This window comes from Panicum virgatum, chromosome 9N (assembly GCF_016808335.1).
Source record: "Panicum virgatum strain AP13 chromosome 9N, P.virgatum_v5, whole genome shotgun sequence".
Classification (NCBI taxonomy): Eukaryota; Viridiplantae; Streptophyta; class Magnoliopsida; order Poales; family Poaceae; genus Panicum; species Panicum virgatum.
In genome coordinates this window covers 15,255,942-15,271,786 of record NC_053153.1, presented here as the reverse complement: position 1 = coordinate 15,271,786, position 15,845 = coordinate 15,255,942, and the positions used below count along the sequence as shown (strand labels likewise).

Genomic DNA, 15,845 nt, shown 5'->3' with positions numbered 1-15,845 from the left:
GGGCCCGACAGCGTCTCTTATGATAGGAAGACCAAGCAGCATCGCAACGTCCTGCAGGGTCGGTGCCATCTCCACACAAGGGAGGTGGAACATGTGTGTCTCAGGTCTCCATCTATCAACGAGAGCTGAAAGTAGATACCTATCTAGCTTCACCAAAGCACTCTCAGCAAGACGAGCCACTGTGAGAAGACCTGCCTCGCTCAGTCTGCATCATACAGTGCTCAAATGTTAATACATTATATAACGAAATGTATAACGGATAAAAACAGAAAATATATGACATATCACCTGGGCACCCATCGTGGGTCTACAGCAACCAACTCTGCAGGTGGACGTGGACGCAGCACGTTTAGTTCTTGGTGCTGAACCTTCGCAAGAAAGGACCGGTGACCCGAGTCTATTGTTGGGTTCAGCAACGCAGGAGTAACCCCGGCCATACCTACCACGTAAGATCAAAATAATACAATACAATCACACACATCTAAATATTTCTAATATTTCCTAAATAATTTATAAGATTTTCTAACCATTAATAATAATTTCTAATATTTTGTAACATTTTAGAAATTTTCTAATATTATCTTGCAATTTTTAAGATTAATTAATTAGATTGCTAATGTACTATATCAACGCTAATCACTACAATTAACTACACCTAAATATACCACTAATCAGTCCTAATAATAATTAAAATGATTGCTAATCTACTGTTTAAACAAAATAGTTTCTATAATTTTTTATAATTTTCTAACATTCTCTACAATTTTCTAACATTCTCTACAATTTTCTATAATTTTCTACAATTTTCTAAAATTTTCTATAATTTTATACAATTTTCTAATATTATCTTGCATGTTCTAATACTTCTCTAACAATTTTCTAGTATTTTTTAATATTAAATCTAACCCTTAATGTACTATATCAACGCTAATCACTATAAGTAAATGCACCTAAATGTACCACTAATCACTCCTAACAATAATTGAACTGATTGGTAATCTATTGTTTCAAAAAAAAAATTACAACATAATCTATTTATAAAATGTGGAAAATTTTAGTTACCTAAAGTCGCCGGCTTGAAAATCCGACAGACCTTCGCCGCTTTGCCTCTCCCTCACCCCTCCTCTCCCTCCCTCCTCTCCCTCCCTCCCTCTCTTTTCTTTTTTCTGGATTTTTAGCAAGGCAAATGAGGGGGAGGGGCAGAGGTAGGGGGCCGGCCGCCCCCAGCCGGGCGGCCTGGGAGGCCAGCCGCCCGGCTGCCGGGCGGCCGGTTCCCAGGGACTTGTCCGCAATTTTTTTTCTCTTTTTTTTTACAGATAAGGCCCTGCCGCCCCGCAACTGGGCGGCCAGGTCCCGGCCGCCCGGCTGCGGGGCGGCTGGGATATATTTTTGTAAATTTTCAAATCGAAAATATATTTTTGTAAAAAACAAAAATAAAAAATATAAAAATAAAAAAACGCCCTACTGCAGCGCCACAGGCGAGCCCGGTCGGCCCGGTCTCCGCAGTGGGCTGCGCGCGCCAGGGGCCAAGGTTTTGCTGCAGTGGCGGCAGCATGCACGGCCAGCACGGGTCACTGGCTCCGTCAGGGCAACCAGTAGTAGACTAGTAGTGCTGCCACTGTTCGTGTCGCACTCGCACATGTATACAATACGTACAGCATGTATCCTGTATGTATCCAGGTCCGACAGCGGGGCCACGCATCGCACGAACCAGCATCGTGCGTACGTGCCGCAGGGACGCGATCCGCGCCATCCGTCCATTCGCACACCATTTGTGGAACTATGATCAAGGCATGATTGGCTGCTAAATGATATGCCAACGATGATTGTAACACCGAATATTTACTCTCTTATCTGAACCCTTATCTTTTTTTCCCCTAGAAAACGGAGATACTAAAGTCGTCTAAGAATAAAATGCTTTAATATTTGATGTGTCAAAGTTGCGGCAGCCACTCCAGGTATCGATGATCCAAGCAAAGTTGTACCTCCGCGCTTGCGTCTAGCTGCGTGCTCGATCCCTCAGCTATCGGCTATCGCAGGCACTGCTGTTACGGCCTCTGCGCCGGCCCAATCGCCCAACCGCCCAAGTACGAACGAGACGCGCGCCACAGTGTACGCTGGGCCCGGCCTCCAGGCCTGCTGCTGTTGTTCAATCCAGGAACTGAGCACCTCTTTTTGCATTCACAACTCCGGTCACGCTCGCGCTCTCCCTGGCCATCCTGCTCCTGCTCCAGCTCCAGCTCCAAGCCGCCGCCACGCAGCCCGGCGCCGGGGTCGCGGCGCCGCAGCTGCCGAGGCGGAGCTGGCGGCCGTGTTCCGCGTGATGGCGGACCTCCTGGGCGACCCGGCGTGGCCGCAGCTCCACCCGCGGCCCTGCACCGACACGCCGTGGCCGGGGCTCCAGTGCGAGGCGGCCCCCGACGACGCGCGGGTGCTCCGCGCCACGCGGCTCCACTTCGGGCCCGACGTCGCCACCCCGCCCTGCAGGCCCGGGGCCAGGCTCGGCGCCGCCTCGCTGCGCGGCCTGCCGCACCTCAAGACGCTCTCCCTGTTCGGCTGCTTCGCCGGCGCCGGCGTCGAGCTGCCGGCGGCGCTGTTCGCGGGCGCGGCGCCGTCGTCCCTCGAGCAGATCGTGCTCAAGTCCAACCCGGGGCTGAGGGGCCCGATGCCCGCCACGCTGGGCCGCCTGCGGAGCCTCCGCGTGCTCAGCCTGTCGCAGAACGCGTTCGGCGGCGGGATCCCGAGGGAGCTCGCCGGCCTCGCCGCGCTGCAGCAGCTCGACCTCAGCTACAACAACATCACCGGCGAGGTAAGCCAAACTGACACAAAACGGAATTTTGTCACGTGTCATGCACTCATGCCATCAAACGTTTCCTCGTTCTTACACGCGGCGTGACCGCATCACCAGCAGATTCCCGAGGAGATCGGAGGAATGGCGAGCCTGACCATCCTGGACCTGAGCTGGAACGGCATCGCCGGCGGCGTGCCGGCGGCGATGGGGAGGCTGCGGAGGCTGCAGAAGGCGGACCTGAGCTACAACCGCCTCGCCGGCCGCGTGCCGCCGGAGGTGGGGTCGCTGCGGGAGCTGATGTTCCTGGACCTGAGCCACAACGCGCTCGCGGGCCCGCTGCCGGGCTCGCTGTCCGGCCTGTCCAAGCTGCAGTACCTGCTGCTGCAGGACAACCCGCTGGGCACGGCGGTGCCGAGCGTCGTCGGCGCGCTGCGGCGGCTGCAGGTGCTGGGCCTGTCCGGGTGCGGCCTGACGGGGCCCATCCCGCGGGCCGCGTTCGCGGCGCTGTCACTGGACCGGAACCGGCTGGACGGGCCGATCCCGGCGACCCTGGCCGCGCTGCCGGACCTGGGCCAGCTGAACCTGAGCCAGAACCGGCTGGCCGGAGAGATCGCGCTGCCGGGGGAGTTCGTGGCGCGGCTCGGCCGGCGCCTCGACGTGCGGGGCAACGACGAGCTCTGCGTCGGCAGGGGGCTGCAGGGGAGCGGCTACCTGGCGGCGGCGCCGTGCGCGGACCGGCGCGACGGCGGTGGATCGACGGAGGGGGTCCGGTGCCACCGCGGGGGCGGCGGGCGGCGGGCGGCGGCGAGGCTACGGTTACGGGGCCGTCGGCGTACTGGCGTGTCACGTTTTCGTGTCGTCTCTGGTGTTCCGGTTGTGACGTGGTGTAACCTGGCTCGCTCTTCTTGCGTGATCGTGTGTGCTTAACGGCTAACCGGATGGACGCGTGTTTTCCTTGGCACGTACTGTAGCTGACCTCTGATCCTGTCTGCCCTGTGCGCGCAGCGGTACTCCTCGTTGCTCACTGAAGCATATTTTTTTCCAAGAAAAACACTCTTGATCGAATAGTTACTTATACTACGTAGACTATACAAAATGGTGCTGCATCTCAATACTTACCATTCATATTTCTTGTTTCATAATGACATCTTGCATTTACAAAGATATCATAAACTTATCTAAAGTTTAACTATACTCTAATATTCAGCTGTGGCAATGACGTAATGAAATGACCCTTCCGATCGGAACAGTTTCACGATTCAACAACCTAATTAACTTGGAGTTAGATCAGTTTGGCAGTCTGAAGTATTATCATTTTTTTCGGATGAAGGAAGTATATATATGCAACAAAGGCAATAATTCACAAGTTACATCAACAAAGACTGTATTTCGGATGAAGGGGGTATATATATGTGTTAACGGAATGACGGTTTTATTAAATGAGACATGACATTATATTTCAAATACAGTGAAAGCAGATGAGAGAGAGAAACAAAAAGGTAATTAGCTTTGAACCCATTTATTTCGGAAATCTGTTTATTAAAAAAAAAGAAAGCTTTGAACGAAACAATCATTAGTCTTCCTGGTTCTATTCGGATTTCAAGAAAAGGTGGAAAGAGACGAGGGAGTCGGAGCTCAGGCTGTCCACAATGGCAAGAGCAAGAGCAAATTTGCTCTTGCCTCGTTTCCCACGCCCTCTCTGTCTACAGTGCCAAACAGTGCATCTACAGTGCCAAACAGTAGATTTACTCCTCCATTTCCTCCTATCACTGTGGACGGTCTCACAGGCGCTGCTCCGCTGCCCTCACCGTTCCTTGGCTATTTTTTTTGGAGACATATCCTGTGCAATCAAGCTTATGGTGCAATTACCGTGCAATCCAACTAAAAAAAGTCTCAAAAAATTCTGAAAAAAATCTTGAATGTGCATCTCAACCTACTTCATCTATATATACAATTTCAGGGTCAAATTCGTTCTCCTCTGGAAGTTACAAAAAAGACAAATTTAAGTTGCATTTGAACTATTACTTTTGTCAGAAAATTTGTCTTTTTTTAACTTCTAGAGGAGGACGAATTTGAGCCTGAAATTTTATATATAGATGAAGTAGGTTGAGATGCACATTCAAGAATTTTTTCAGAATTTTTTGAGACTTTTTTTAATTGAATTGTATGGTAATTACACCATAAGCTTGATTGCAGGATATGTCTCCATTTTTCCTCGCCGCCGCCGCCGCCTACATTTCTCCATCGCCACCACACGCATTCCTGCACCACCGCCGCCCACCCGAACCTACCCTTCTCCTCGCAATACAACTACATAAAACTAACCGCCGCCACTCTGCACAGTCTGCACCTAGGCCGAAGCCGCAATGCCCCGAGCGAGCTAGCTCCAATGGCGGCCGCCTCGTCGTTGCGCGCCGCGCCTTTCGCAGCCGCAGCGCCGGTGGGGCCCGCTGGTCTCGGATCTGCCTGAGGCAAGGCTAGCGCACTCGGAGCTTTGCTGGCATTGGAGCGGCTTGCCGTTTCGGCAGCGGCGGGGGGATAGCTCGTTGCTGCGGCGGGATGACCAGGTCCGGCGCGGTGCGCTCCCATGTCCCAATCCCCCGCTTTTATTTTCCCCTTGGTTTCTACTATCACAGGTGTAGTGAAGTCTGAAAGTCTGTTTTCGTGTGCAGGGGAATTTGGCTTCGCGGCGGGCGGCGGTATCCAAGCACAGCAGATAAGACCGTAAGAATTCAGCACGTACAGTAATTCTCAGTTCTAACTAATTGGTTCCAAAATGCTGCTTCAGTATGCGTATACAGAACAAAGAGTCCAAGTGGATTTGTCTTTAGAGGAACCGGTGAATTGGTTCCACTTTATTTAGGTTTGATTTCGAGAGTTGACTTGATTAGGACTAGTGTGGGACACTAGAGTCAGATATGAGTTGGAAGCGGGGAGTATGAATTATGAAAGCTGCGTCATTCTGGAGGGGGTATTGATTTCAACCTACAGCAGATGGACAGATGCTTGTAGGTGGGGTTTAGCACATCAGCAGATTTTAAGCATATATGTGAAAGGATCGCAGTTAACCACGGTCCTGATAGCCAATATTGAGGACAAGCAATTGCTGTCAAAGATATATGTATTCAAGCCAGGGGTTTGTACTTTTTCAAAGAAAAGTCATAGGTCATATGGCTACCAGGACATGGGGATTCTCTTGCCAAGGTAGAAGTGGTTGGCCATAAAGTAAAAATGGTTTTCTGTATTAATAATTGAACTCTCCAAGTTTTATCCACCCTTACCATCACTTCAGAACATATATGCCAATTTCCTACAAAAAACAGTCATTCCTCAAGCAACAGCATTCAGTATGCCTCAGCGGTCAACTACAAATTGTTTTGGCTTCCGGCTCCCCCTACTGTCCTTTTCTTACTTTGCAAGGACTTAACGATTGCATATGCTAAGCGCATAGTCACAATACAAAAGAGATAAGGTGAGTACAAAGGATATGATAGAATGGTTTGAATAATTTCATTGAGTTCAGAGGTCTTAGGAACTTTTGATTCATGATCCTTTCTTAGTATCTTAGATGTTGTTGGTTTTTTTTAATATGATCCTTTGAACAATGTACTCATAGTTCTATCATTCTGAAATATCATAAATTAGGATCTGCTGTGGTGTGTTGACTTATATACACTGTAAGATCTGAATAAGAGCTTAGGGCTGCATCTGCATGCCTTTTGATTTATCCTTTCATGTCAAGGTATCATCAACTTAGTTTGAATGTGCATATACCTGATGAGCGACTTCATACCTTCCCACCTCCGAAATCTTCTCCGATTTAACCTTTGATTATAGGTTTACTATTTTGCTAGTGATGAATAATGAACATCTTCGTATAATAAAAACACAAAACTGCACTACAAAATAAAGAGCAACCCTGTCCAGTTATTTTGTCCTTAAGCATCTAACAAATTACACTGATTGCCCTCTGAATTTTCATCACATAGCCTGCTCGATTCATCCTCTCTCTCCTTGCAATTCCATGGTATTTTGACTTATCACCTGCAGGTTATTGTCACAGTGCGGAATATGGCTATCAAGATTCAGCACTTGTCCTTCATTGCCATTACAGTTTTCGCTTCACTCCATCCTTGTGTGTCCATTGAGTTCCGCCATGAGCTCTCCAGCTGGACCACTGGCATCGCTACGTGGTATGGTGATCCTAATGGCGCTGGAAGTGAAGGTAGTAGCCGTATAACATTTCTCATGAAAGAATATGTTTCATCACAACAATCACCATATTATAGCTCTTCTCGGACCAGTGTGTGGCTTGGATAGTTATTCTGATGCATGTATGTCTAAATTACACCCTTTCTAGGTGGTGCATGTGGGTACCAGTATGCTGTTGACCAACCACCATTCTCGTCCTTGATTGCTGCTGGCAGCCCTTTCATCTACGACTCTGGAAATGGGTGTGGTTCTTGCTACCAGGTGCTTGTACTCCTTTGTGATGGAGGCGATCACATGCTTCCATTTCTGCTATTATAAATTTGGAAATGCTGATTCATCAGGTGGTATGCTCTGGGAATCAAGCTTGCTCTGGATACCCTGTGACTGTTGTCATCACCGATCAGGGCCCTGGTGGTGGTCCGTGCCTGAGCCAAGCAAGTGATGGCATGTGCCTAAATGAGGGAGCCCACTTCGACATGAGTGGGACGGCGTTTGGTGCCATGGCAAAGCCTGGAATGGCCGATCAGCTCCGTGGTGCTGGCATCCTACAAATCCAATACACTCGGTATGCCGCTCATTCATGACATGGCTGCTTGCAACCATCGTCACCACTTATTTGTGTTGACCTTTGTCATGACCCGTGCACATATGGATGTACAGGGTGCAGTGCGAATGGCCTGGAGTGGATGTAACCTTCTCAGTGGACTCCGGTTCGAACCCAAACTATCTGGCCGTGGTCATTGAGTATGAGGACAGTGATAGTGACCTATCAGCTGTGGACATCATGCAGAGCTCGACGGGGCAGTGGGTTCCGATGCAGCATTCGTGGGGTGCAGTGTGGAGGCTTGACTCTGGCTCCACCCTTCAGGGCCCGTTCCATATCCGCCTGACATTCAACTCAGGCAGGGTGCTCATTGCCAGCAACGCCATACCTGCAGGGTGGAATGCCGGCGTGTCATACCGGTCAGGAGGCGTAGCAGTGACCAGGGCCAGGCCCAGGAGTGCTGGGTGCCGGGTCTACAAGGCAGCAGGTGCAATTAGCGATTTGTTGTATCACCTTCTCCTGTTGTTTGTGGTATTGGCGTTGTGAATTCCGATGCAAATGCAGCTTTCGTAGTTTTGGGATGCAGATTAGGGACCCGGGTGGACTTAGTTGTGTATTTTGATATTTTCTTGTAGCTGAAGCCTTAGATGATGGAGTACCCGTGGTGTTGTAGGCGTTTTTGTTGTGGTCTTGTTTCTGTATGCAACTGATCTGGTTGGACAATACCCGTCCATGTAAAGCGTTTCATGAAACTGATGGTTAAGCAACCTGGCTCCAATTTCCCAAGGGACAAGGATGACAAATTTCTTATTCTTTGTTTTTGTTTCAGACAAATTGCTTTGGGTCGAATGTTCACCAATCATTAACAGTTGATCAGTTCCTTTCTCCGGATAGTACTGAGTTGAGATTTGCATATTTCAAATTGAAAGTTTGGGTTTATAGATTAAAGTTTGAGATTCAAATTTTTAATGTGGAAAAAACTTTAGATTATGGGGTGAAGCCAGATCACGTTGGAATATGGAACAGATATAGATTGGAAGCCAATTTTTTTTTAAAAAAGATTGTTACAACTATTTAATGTAGATGTACTTTATTCTGACCTGAATATAGAACATGAACCAAACCATTCATAATCATGACATAAATAAAAAGAAACTGAAAAATGGTATGCGCAAAGGAATATTGAATTCCACATAAAGATAGTTCCTATAACAAAAAAAAAATTGCAAGACAATGAGATCCTTGATTCCTGATAATGACAGTGCTCCTAGGGGACAAACTAGCCTCAATTCTCCCCCGCCCGGATTTTTTTTTTATAAAAAGGGTGAAGACTCCCATGCATCTAATTTCCATCCACGAGTAGGTGGCAAAAGAACAGTAGAAATAAACGCCTAAAGTAGCGCATATATAAACTTCCAAAGCCACAACGTCGCCGCCCGATCCAATATATAGAACCCTACTTAAGATGTTAGATGAACTTCTCACAAACTATGGAAGTAAAGTGGAACGGAAGAAACTCCACCAAATCATCTTCACCATTTTTTTTAAAAAATAAAATGAATCATGATCGGATTTGCTTGGCAGGTCAGGACAAGCTAAGAATAATTTTGCCGACTTGCCGTCCTTTTAACTTGTCTATTATCCTAGCTGTCGTGTAAGCTTAGGGACAACGTAAGGAACAACCCCGTGGTACTTCTTCTCTCGAATTCTCTTCCTCGATGTTGAATTCGGGGTGGTCGGCGGTGACGTGGCCGCCCCGCGAGATGAGTGATGCCGAGAGACTATGATGGCAAGCATCATCACCTGCCGAGGTAAATGCGAGTCGCTTTCCAGTTTCCCATGTCTGGAAAGCATAAACCCTGTCCCCACACCCCCTCGTTCTCTCCCATCTCCGGCCTCCGCTCCCGCCACCCCACCCCCACCGCTCGGCGCTCGCTCCTCCTCGCCCGCCCCCCCCCACCCACCCACCTCCGCCGCCTGCATTCCACGAAACCCATCACCTCTACTCGAGATACAACTGGTGTCATCGCCGCCGCGTCTCCACTCCCCGGTCCGGACCAGGTATCTGGCCCCCTGGCGGCCGGGCCGGCCTCGTCGCTGCGCGCGCCGCGTCCCTGGGCGGCGCTGTTGGTCCACCGCAGGCACAGTTGGCGCGCTCGAGCATCGAGGCTCGCCTCTTGCTGGATTCGTTCCGGAAGTTTGCCGGCATTGCGGTGCCCGCTGCAGCGGCGAGGAGCGTGCCGTGCGCGTTGCTGCGGTGGGGGGCGGCTAGGTCTGCGGCGGCTCGGGCCTCGGGCTGGTGGCGTGCGCGTGGCCGCGTGCGAGCATTGCGGATGCGTGCTCTGCGCTGCTTTTTGACTTGGTATCTACAGCGAACAGGTAAATTCTGCTCTGCTGCTGCTCTTATTGTGTTGGTCGTTGGGGATAGTGAATTCAGACAACGGTCGCTTCAAGTCCGGCGGGTAACAACTAACACCATTGGAATTCTCTGAGTAATCTCAGCTACAGGTCATATGTAACTGCGTCAAAATTAACGGTTCAAGTTCCATTGTCGATATAATGCAGATAGTCGGCCGGTTCTTTTTTCAGAGGAACAAATTGGGTCGACAGGTTAATTTTGATCTTGATAACTCCAGTTCGGACTTCATTTGGCCTAGTGTAGTCTTACACAACTTAGGAAATTGCCTCAGATATGATTTGCAAATTGAAAGTAGGTACTATACAAGCCTGACCATTCTTGGGACAAATTGTGCATTTAGCTGATAAAATAAGCCACCACATAGTTTGCTCTCCAGTGAGTCTAATCTTTGCAAACGTAGGGTTTAAAAAAAAGGTCCGGATTTGATTGTGTTCAGGCCTTCAAGGCAAAGGGAATGTCAAGTTCTTATCTCAGTTAGTGACCCAAGCTAGTCCCACCTCAGATCAGAAATTGCTGTCGAGGTATGACCATATGACAGCCAAATTACAGTTATGAAGTTTTGGATACAATGGTTCGTGTGACTGTATCATGTGACCTATACGTTTTCCATGTAAAAAGAGGAGACAGAGAAAAGGACATGTGGCGGCCATGGTCAGTGGGAATCTGTGAGCCTGATATGGAGTCTATGGCACAGCAAGGTTTTAAAAAACGCTAGACGCTAGGTGAACGCTAGCCTATGGTTTAGAGTTTTTTGTGATTAAACGTAGATTAAACGTCTTTTGTAATTAAACGACACTGTGATTAAATGCAATGCTAGGCCAAAGTTTAGAGTTTAATCAAGATTAAACGTAGTTTTAAAACATTTTTTAAAACAGGGGGCACAGTGATAAGCTAGAGCATCCTTTAGTTTACTATCAATAGAGAGAGAACTAACTGACTGAGTGTGACATTCTTTTTTTTTCTAATTTTTTTTTGTTTGGGAGCTGTTTGTTGTATTTTACTGATTTGAAGCACACAGGTTGGTGTTGAAATACTTCTATGCCTTGGAAAATGTTGTGAGGAAAACTTGGATAGAAAAATGCAAAATCATTCTCCAGATCTAGCACGGTAACTAAACTGTCTTGAATGGGTCAACATGTAATTTGCATCTAGAGCAAAGAGTTTATCTTAGACTCTCTGAGGAAGTAAGTTAATTATCTGAATGATTGGATGCTTTTAAATGGTGGTATATCAAGTTATCCGCATAGTGCTTTGACTTCTTATTTAAATCTTGTAATCATGCTTATTTTGTTCGAGACTTATGTATGCCTGAATGCTGGGTGAGGCTATCATGAATCATGATTCAAAATTTGGGCAGATATTAAAATTGTTAAGTCAATTGATCAGGAGCAGCCAATCCTTTGATAAACCATGGCGAGAAAGATAGCACAATTTTTTATTGCCACCTTATCGTTATAATTTTTATGTAAGTTCAGGTAAGAAAATAATAGATTAGAGTTAATATATGTACTTTCCCCCTAGTGATTTACGTTAAGTAGAAAATCATGGATAATTGGGATTTACCAGACCATATATGTTCACCATATTCTACACTACTCTATAGGAGATCTCTTTGGTAACTATGACCTTCCATGACGCCGACAAGCATTATTATTATTTTTTATCTGCAACCACCTGGACTTCTCGGGTTATCGTAGATATTTTGAAGCATTGGCCTCTATCTAATACAGGCAAGGTGATACTACAGTACAGCTGTACAGCATTATGACAAGAATGCAAGGAGCATTGAGTCTTGCGAAATTCCACTCCATTATTCCATCATATCAGCTTTGAAGCATTAGATTTTATTAAAATTAACTAAATTATTATAATTCATCATGTAAGGATGCTTGATGTGGTCCATTGGATTAAATACTGTAAGCTCTCCTTGGTTAACAAAAGAAGAAATAAATTAAGCTCAGACTAGCAATGCAGGACCTCATGCAATCATTTTGGTTTGATGAGATCTGGATGCCTTCTCATACCAATTTGGTTTGATAAGATGCTCCCAAATTTACACCCAGTTGGGAAGGGTTTATTGTCTTGCTGTTTGGGCATGGGTGACCAATGCCTTTATATTAGAAAAACTGCACTGCAAGATCCTGTAATCCCCAAGGAGGATCGCTGCCTGTTCTTGTACCTACATCCTTACACAAACTGACCATCACACAGTGAAACACTCTTCTCAGTACCGCTAATATTCTCTCTCACCCTCCCAGTGCAAGTCCATAGTATCTTTCGCCTTATCTACGGGAGCTACTTATCACAGGGTGTAGTCATATATGGCCTCCAAGCTCCAGGTGTTGTCCTTCACTGCCATCGCTGCTTTCGCCTTTCTCCTCCACTCTTGTGCATTCATAGAGTTCCGGCGTGAGCTCTCTGGTTGGTCCAATGGCATCGCTACGTGGTATGGTGCAGCCGATGGTGCGGGAAGTGACGGTAAGAGCTTATCGAAAGTCAACGCATAATTGTCACCAGTCAATAACAATGTATTACCTCTTTCAAACTGGCATGCCTTGTAAAGTAACTTGCATGAAATTTTCATTCACATGTTGCAGGTGGCGCGTGTGGGTACCAGAACACTGTCGACCAGCCACCGTTCTCCTCCATGATTGCCGCTGGCTGCTCTTCCATCTACGACTCCGGCAAGGGCTGTGGTTCTTGCTATCAGGTGTGTATGTATGTAGACCTTAGCAGTTGAGAAACCATGCGTTAACATCCACGCATATCTGTAATTTGACACTTGGAAGATTCATCAGGTGGTGTGCACGGGCAATGATGCTTGCTCTGGTGACCCGGTGACGGTTGTCATCACCGACGAATGTCCTGACTGCCCGTGTCCAGATGATCAGGTGCACTTCGACATGAGTGGGGCAGCGTTTGGTGCCATGGCAAAGCCCGGCCAAGACAGCCAGCTGCGAGGCGCCGGCGCCATCCAAATCTAGTATACCCGGTACGCACACAATGCTTGTTTGCTTACTGGAAAGAGCTTTGCTACTAATACTCTGTAACTGACTGCCCTGCGATTTTTCAGCTCTATAAACGCCATGTGATGTGTTAACCATCTTTACCCCATTATTGTACAGTGTGCAGTGCCAGTGGCCTGGAGTGGACGTCACCTTCTCCGTGGAGTCTGGCTCCAACCCGAACTATCTGGCCGTGCTCATCGAGTACGAGGACAGCGACAGCGACCTCGACGCCGTGGATATCATGCAGAGCGGGACAGGGCAGTGGGCGCCGATGCAGGCATGCAGCAATCATGGGGCGCCGTGTGGAAGCTCAACTCCGGCTCACCCCTCCAGGGCCCCTTCAACATCCGCCTGACGTTCAGCTCCGGCAGGGTGCTCGTCGCTAGCAACGCCATACCCACGGGGTGGAACGCCGGCGTGTCTTACCGGTCAGGGGGCGTGGCGGTGTCGCGGACCAGGCCCAGGAGCGGCAGCTGCCGGAGCCATGGCGCTGCCGGAACGCTGCTGAGCGGGTTGGTATTACACCTCCTCGTGTTGTTTGTGGCATTGGAGCTGTGAACTGCGATGTGATGCATTTTTGGTGGTTGTGTTGTGTGATTGTGTGGGTGTTGCTGATGGTTCTGCCAATCCGCTGGCGCTACTCTCCGTCCATTTAAATAGAGTAAAGTACAACAGCGGTCCTCAAACTTGTAAGGGTGTGTCATATAGGTCCATCAACTCCGAAAGTGCATTTCTGGGTCCCTAAACTTTTTAAATCGTTCACCGGAGGTCCATACGCATCCATGTGGGCAGCTAGCGCTGATGTGGCACGCTGACTAGGCGCCACTCTTTCTTCTTCCTCCAGACATGGGTGCCAAGCGGCTCCGCTCGTCCGGCGAGCTCCGCGGCCCCGCTCGGCAGGCGAGCTCCGCGGCGAGGGGGCACCTCCGCTCGAGGGAGGGAGGGAGGCCCCGCGGCTCCGCTCGGCCGACGAGCTCCGCGGCGAGGGGGCGCCTCTGCTCCGCGTCTCCTCCACCGCTGGGGTAGCCCCTGGCCCGCGGAACTCGTTGGAGCCGCCATCCCGTCCCGCGTCGCCCACGTTGGTAGGAGGTGCGCGAGGAGGCTCGCCGCCGCACCGAGAGAACCGGATCTGGAGGGAGCACCGGCGCGGGGAGGCCGCCGCCGTGCCATGGACCCGCGCGGGCATACGCCATGGCCGCTGCCGCCATGGACCGGAGGGAGGAGTGCCGACGGGAGCTCGAGCCGCGCCATGGCCCCACGGCGGAGCTCGGCCGCGCGCGGAGCTCGATGGGGGGCTCGGCAGCTCGGTCTCCACACGCGGCGGAGGAGCTCGAGGGAGAGGGACGGGCGCGGCGCGGGATTAGGAGGAGGGGCGAGCTCGGCCGGCGCCACCGCATGCGCGTTCGCGGGTGCTCGCCGGTGGCCACCTCGTAGGGCTCCAGTGCGGCGCAGGCCTCCGGCCGCCACCGCCTTGGCCCTGCGTGGGTCCGGTCGGGGCGGAGCTCCGGGGCCGCGTCCAGGCGCCCTCGAGGCCGACGGGGCACGCTCGCCGGCCGCCTCCGCTCTCGCTGGCCTTGTCGCCGGCGGAAGCCGCGCGCCGCCACACACCATGGCGGGTGCCGCGGCAAGGACGGTGGCGGGGCGTCGCGGCAAGGGTCGTGGAGGGGTGCCGCGGCGAGCGCAGAGGTCGGGCACGGCGGCGAGGATGGTGGCGGGGCGCCGCGGCGAGCCCGGAGCCCGGGCGCGGCGGCGAGGATGGGTGCGGGGTGCCATGGCGAGTGCGGTGGCGGGGCGCGGCGGCGAGTGCGAAGGCGGAGCGCAGCGGCGGCGAGGGCGAAGGCGGAGCACAGCGGCGAGCTGGTGGCGGGGCGCGGGACGAGCGGCGCCAGCGCAGGGAGAGAGGGAGGGTTGGAGCCATCGGCGCAAGGAGAGAGGATGGGTGGGAGAGAGAGAGGAAGGGGTGGAGAGAGAGGAAGGAGAGATGCATGAAAGATAAAGATGCCCAGTCAGCACGCCATGTCATCGATACTTGCTCACGTGGAGGGGTATGGACCTGCGGTGAACGATTTAAAAAGTTTAGGGACCCAAAAATGCACTTTCGAAGTTGATGGACCTATATGACACACTCTTACAAGTTTATGGACCTCTCATGTATTTTACTCATTTAAATATGTGCTGTATGTTTCATGAAAACAGGCTGTCCTGATTAATGATTTGTGTGGTATTGCCTATTACAACGAGTCGATATATTACAATCAAAGGAGGAGAAATGTTCTATGCATTCTATACAGAGTAAGTTGGTTATGAAACAAACCCTCAAAGAATGATACGTGGTGGGATTAGAAGATTGTGGACTTGAATGGCATTTCAGTAGCTGATATCAGTTGATCCAAATAAGGTACCTCAACATGCCTACAAGTTTACAACAATGTTTTGGGAAGGTACCTCCAGGTTCTCAGCTTCAAACTCTTGATGATGAAGATATACACGCATATGGCTGGGCAGAAAACTCGAAACCGAGCCCGAAAAACCCGAATCTCAATCCGGGTTTCAACCCAGTACCCGAATTTAGTACGAGTAGTTCAGGTATTGGGCCACGGTACCCGAAATACCCGAAGAACCCGAAAAATAGCCTAGCCCATGTATGTTTGTTCATTTGAGCCCAGCCCAGCAAGGCACCAAGGGGGGATATCTATTCCCAGCATATGCGAGGGGGGAGCATCGCGTCGCAGAAGGAGAGCTGGCCGCCGCCCCGCCCTTGCTCCCCCGCCTCCCGGGCTCCGGCGCCGCCCCGGCGCCTCTGCCGCCACCCTCCACCGCCGCCAACGCCAACCGAGCTGGCCGTCGCGCCGTCCAACAGCCGCCTCTTCT

The 15,845-nt window shown here is 50.3% G+C and overlaps 1 protein-coding gene and 1 pseudogene across 1 annotated transcript; both read left to right on the top strand.

Annotated features, from left to right (window-relative positions):
- Positions 1-2,217: 2,217 nt before the first annotated feature.
- Positions 2,218-3,825, top strand: LOC120691181 (receptor like protein 29-like). The gene is made up of 2 exons (XM_039974190.1): positions 2,218-2,809; positions 2,912-3,825. Exons 1-2 carry the CDS (start codon positions 2,324-2,326, stop codon positions 3,716-3,718), a joined length of 1,293 nt encoding a protein of 430 aa, XP_039830124.1. The 5' UTR covers positions 2,218-2,323; the 3' UTR covers positions 3,719-3,825.
- Positions 3,826-5,004: 1,179 nt separating this feature from the next.
- LOC120688753 lies at positions 5,005-15,258 on the top strand (annotated as a pseudogene).
- Positions 15,259-15,845: the final 587 nt, after the last annotated feature.

What these genes read in the sequence shown, in the direction of transcription:
- LOC120691181 (XM_039974190.1), top strand. Translation starts at nt 2,324, where the DNA reads ATGGCGGACCTCCTGGGCGACCCGGCGTGGCCGCAGCTCCACCCGCGG. An exon ending in ACAACAACATCACCGGCGAG is followed by an intron (nt 2,810 to 2,911) that starts GTAAGCCAAACT and finishes CATCACCAGCAG; the next exon opens with ATTCCCGAGGAGATCGGAGG.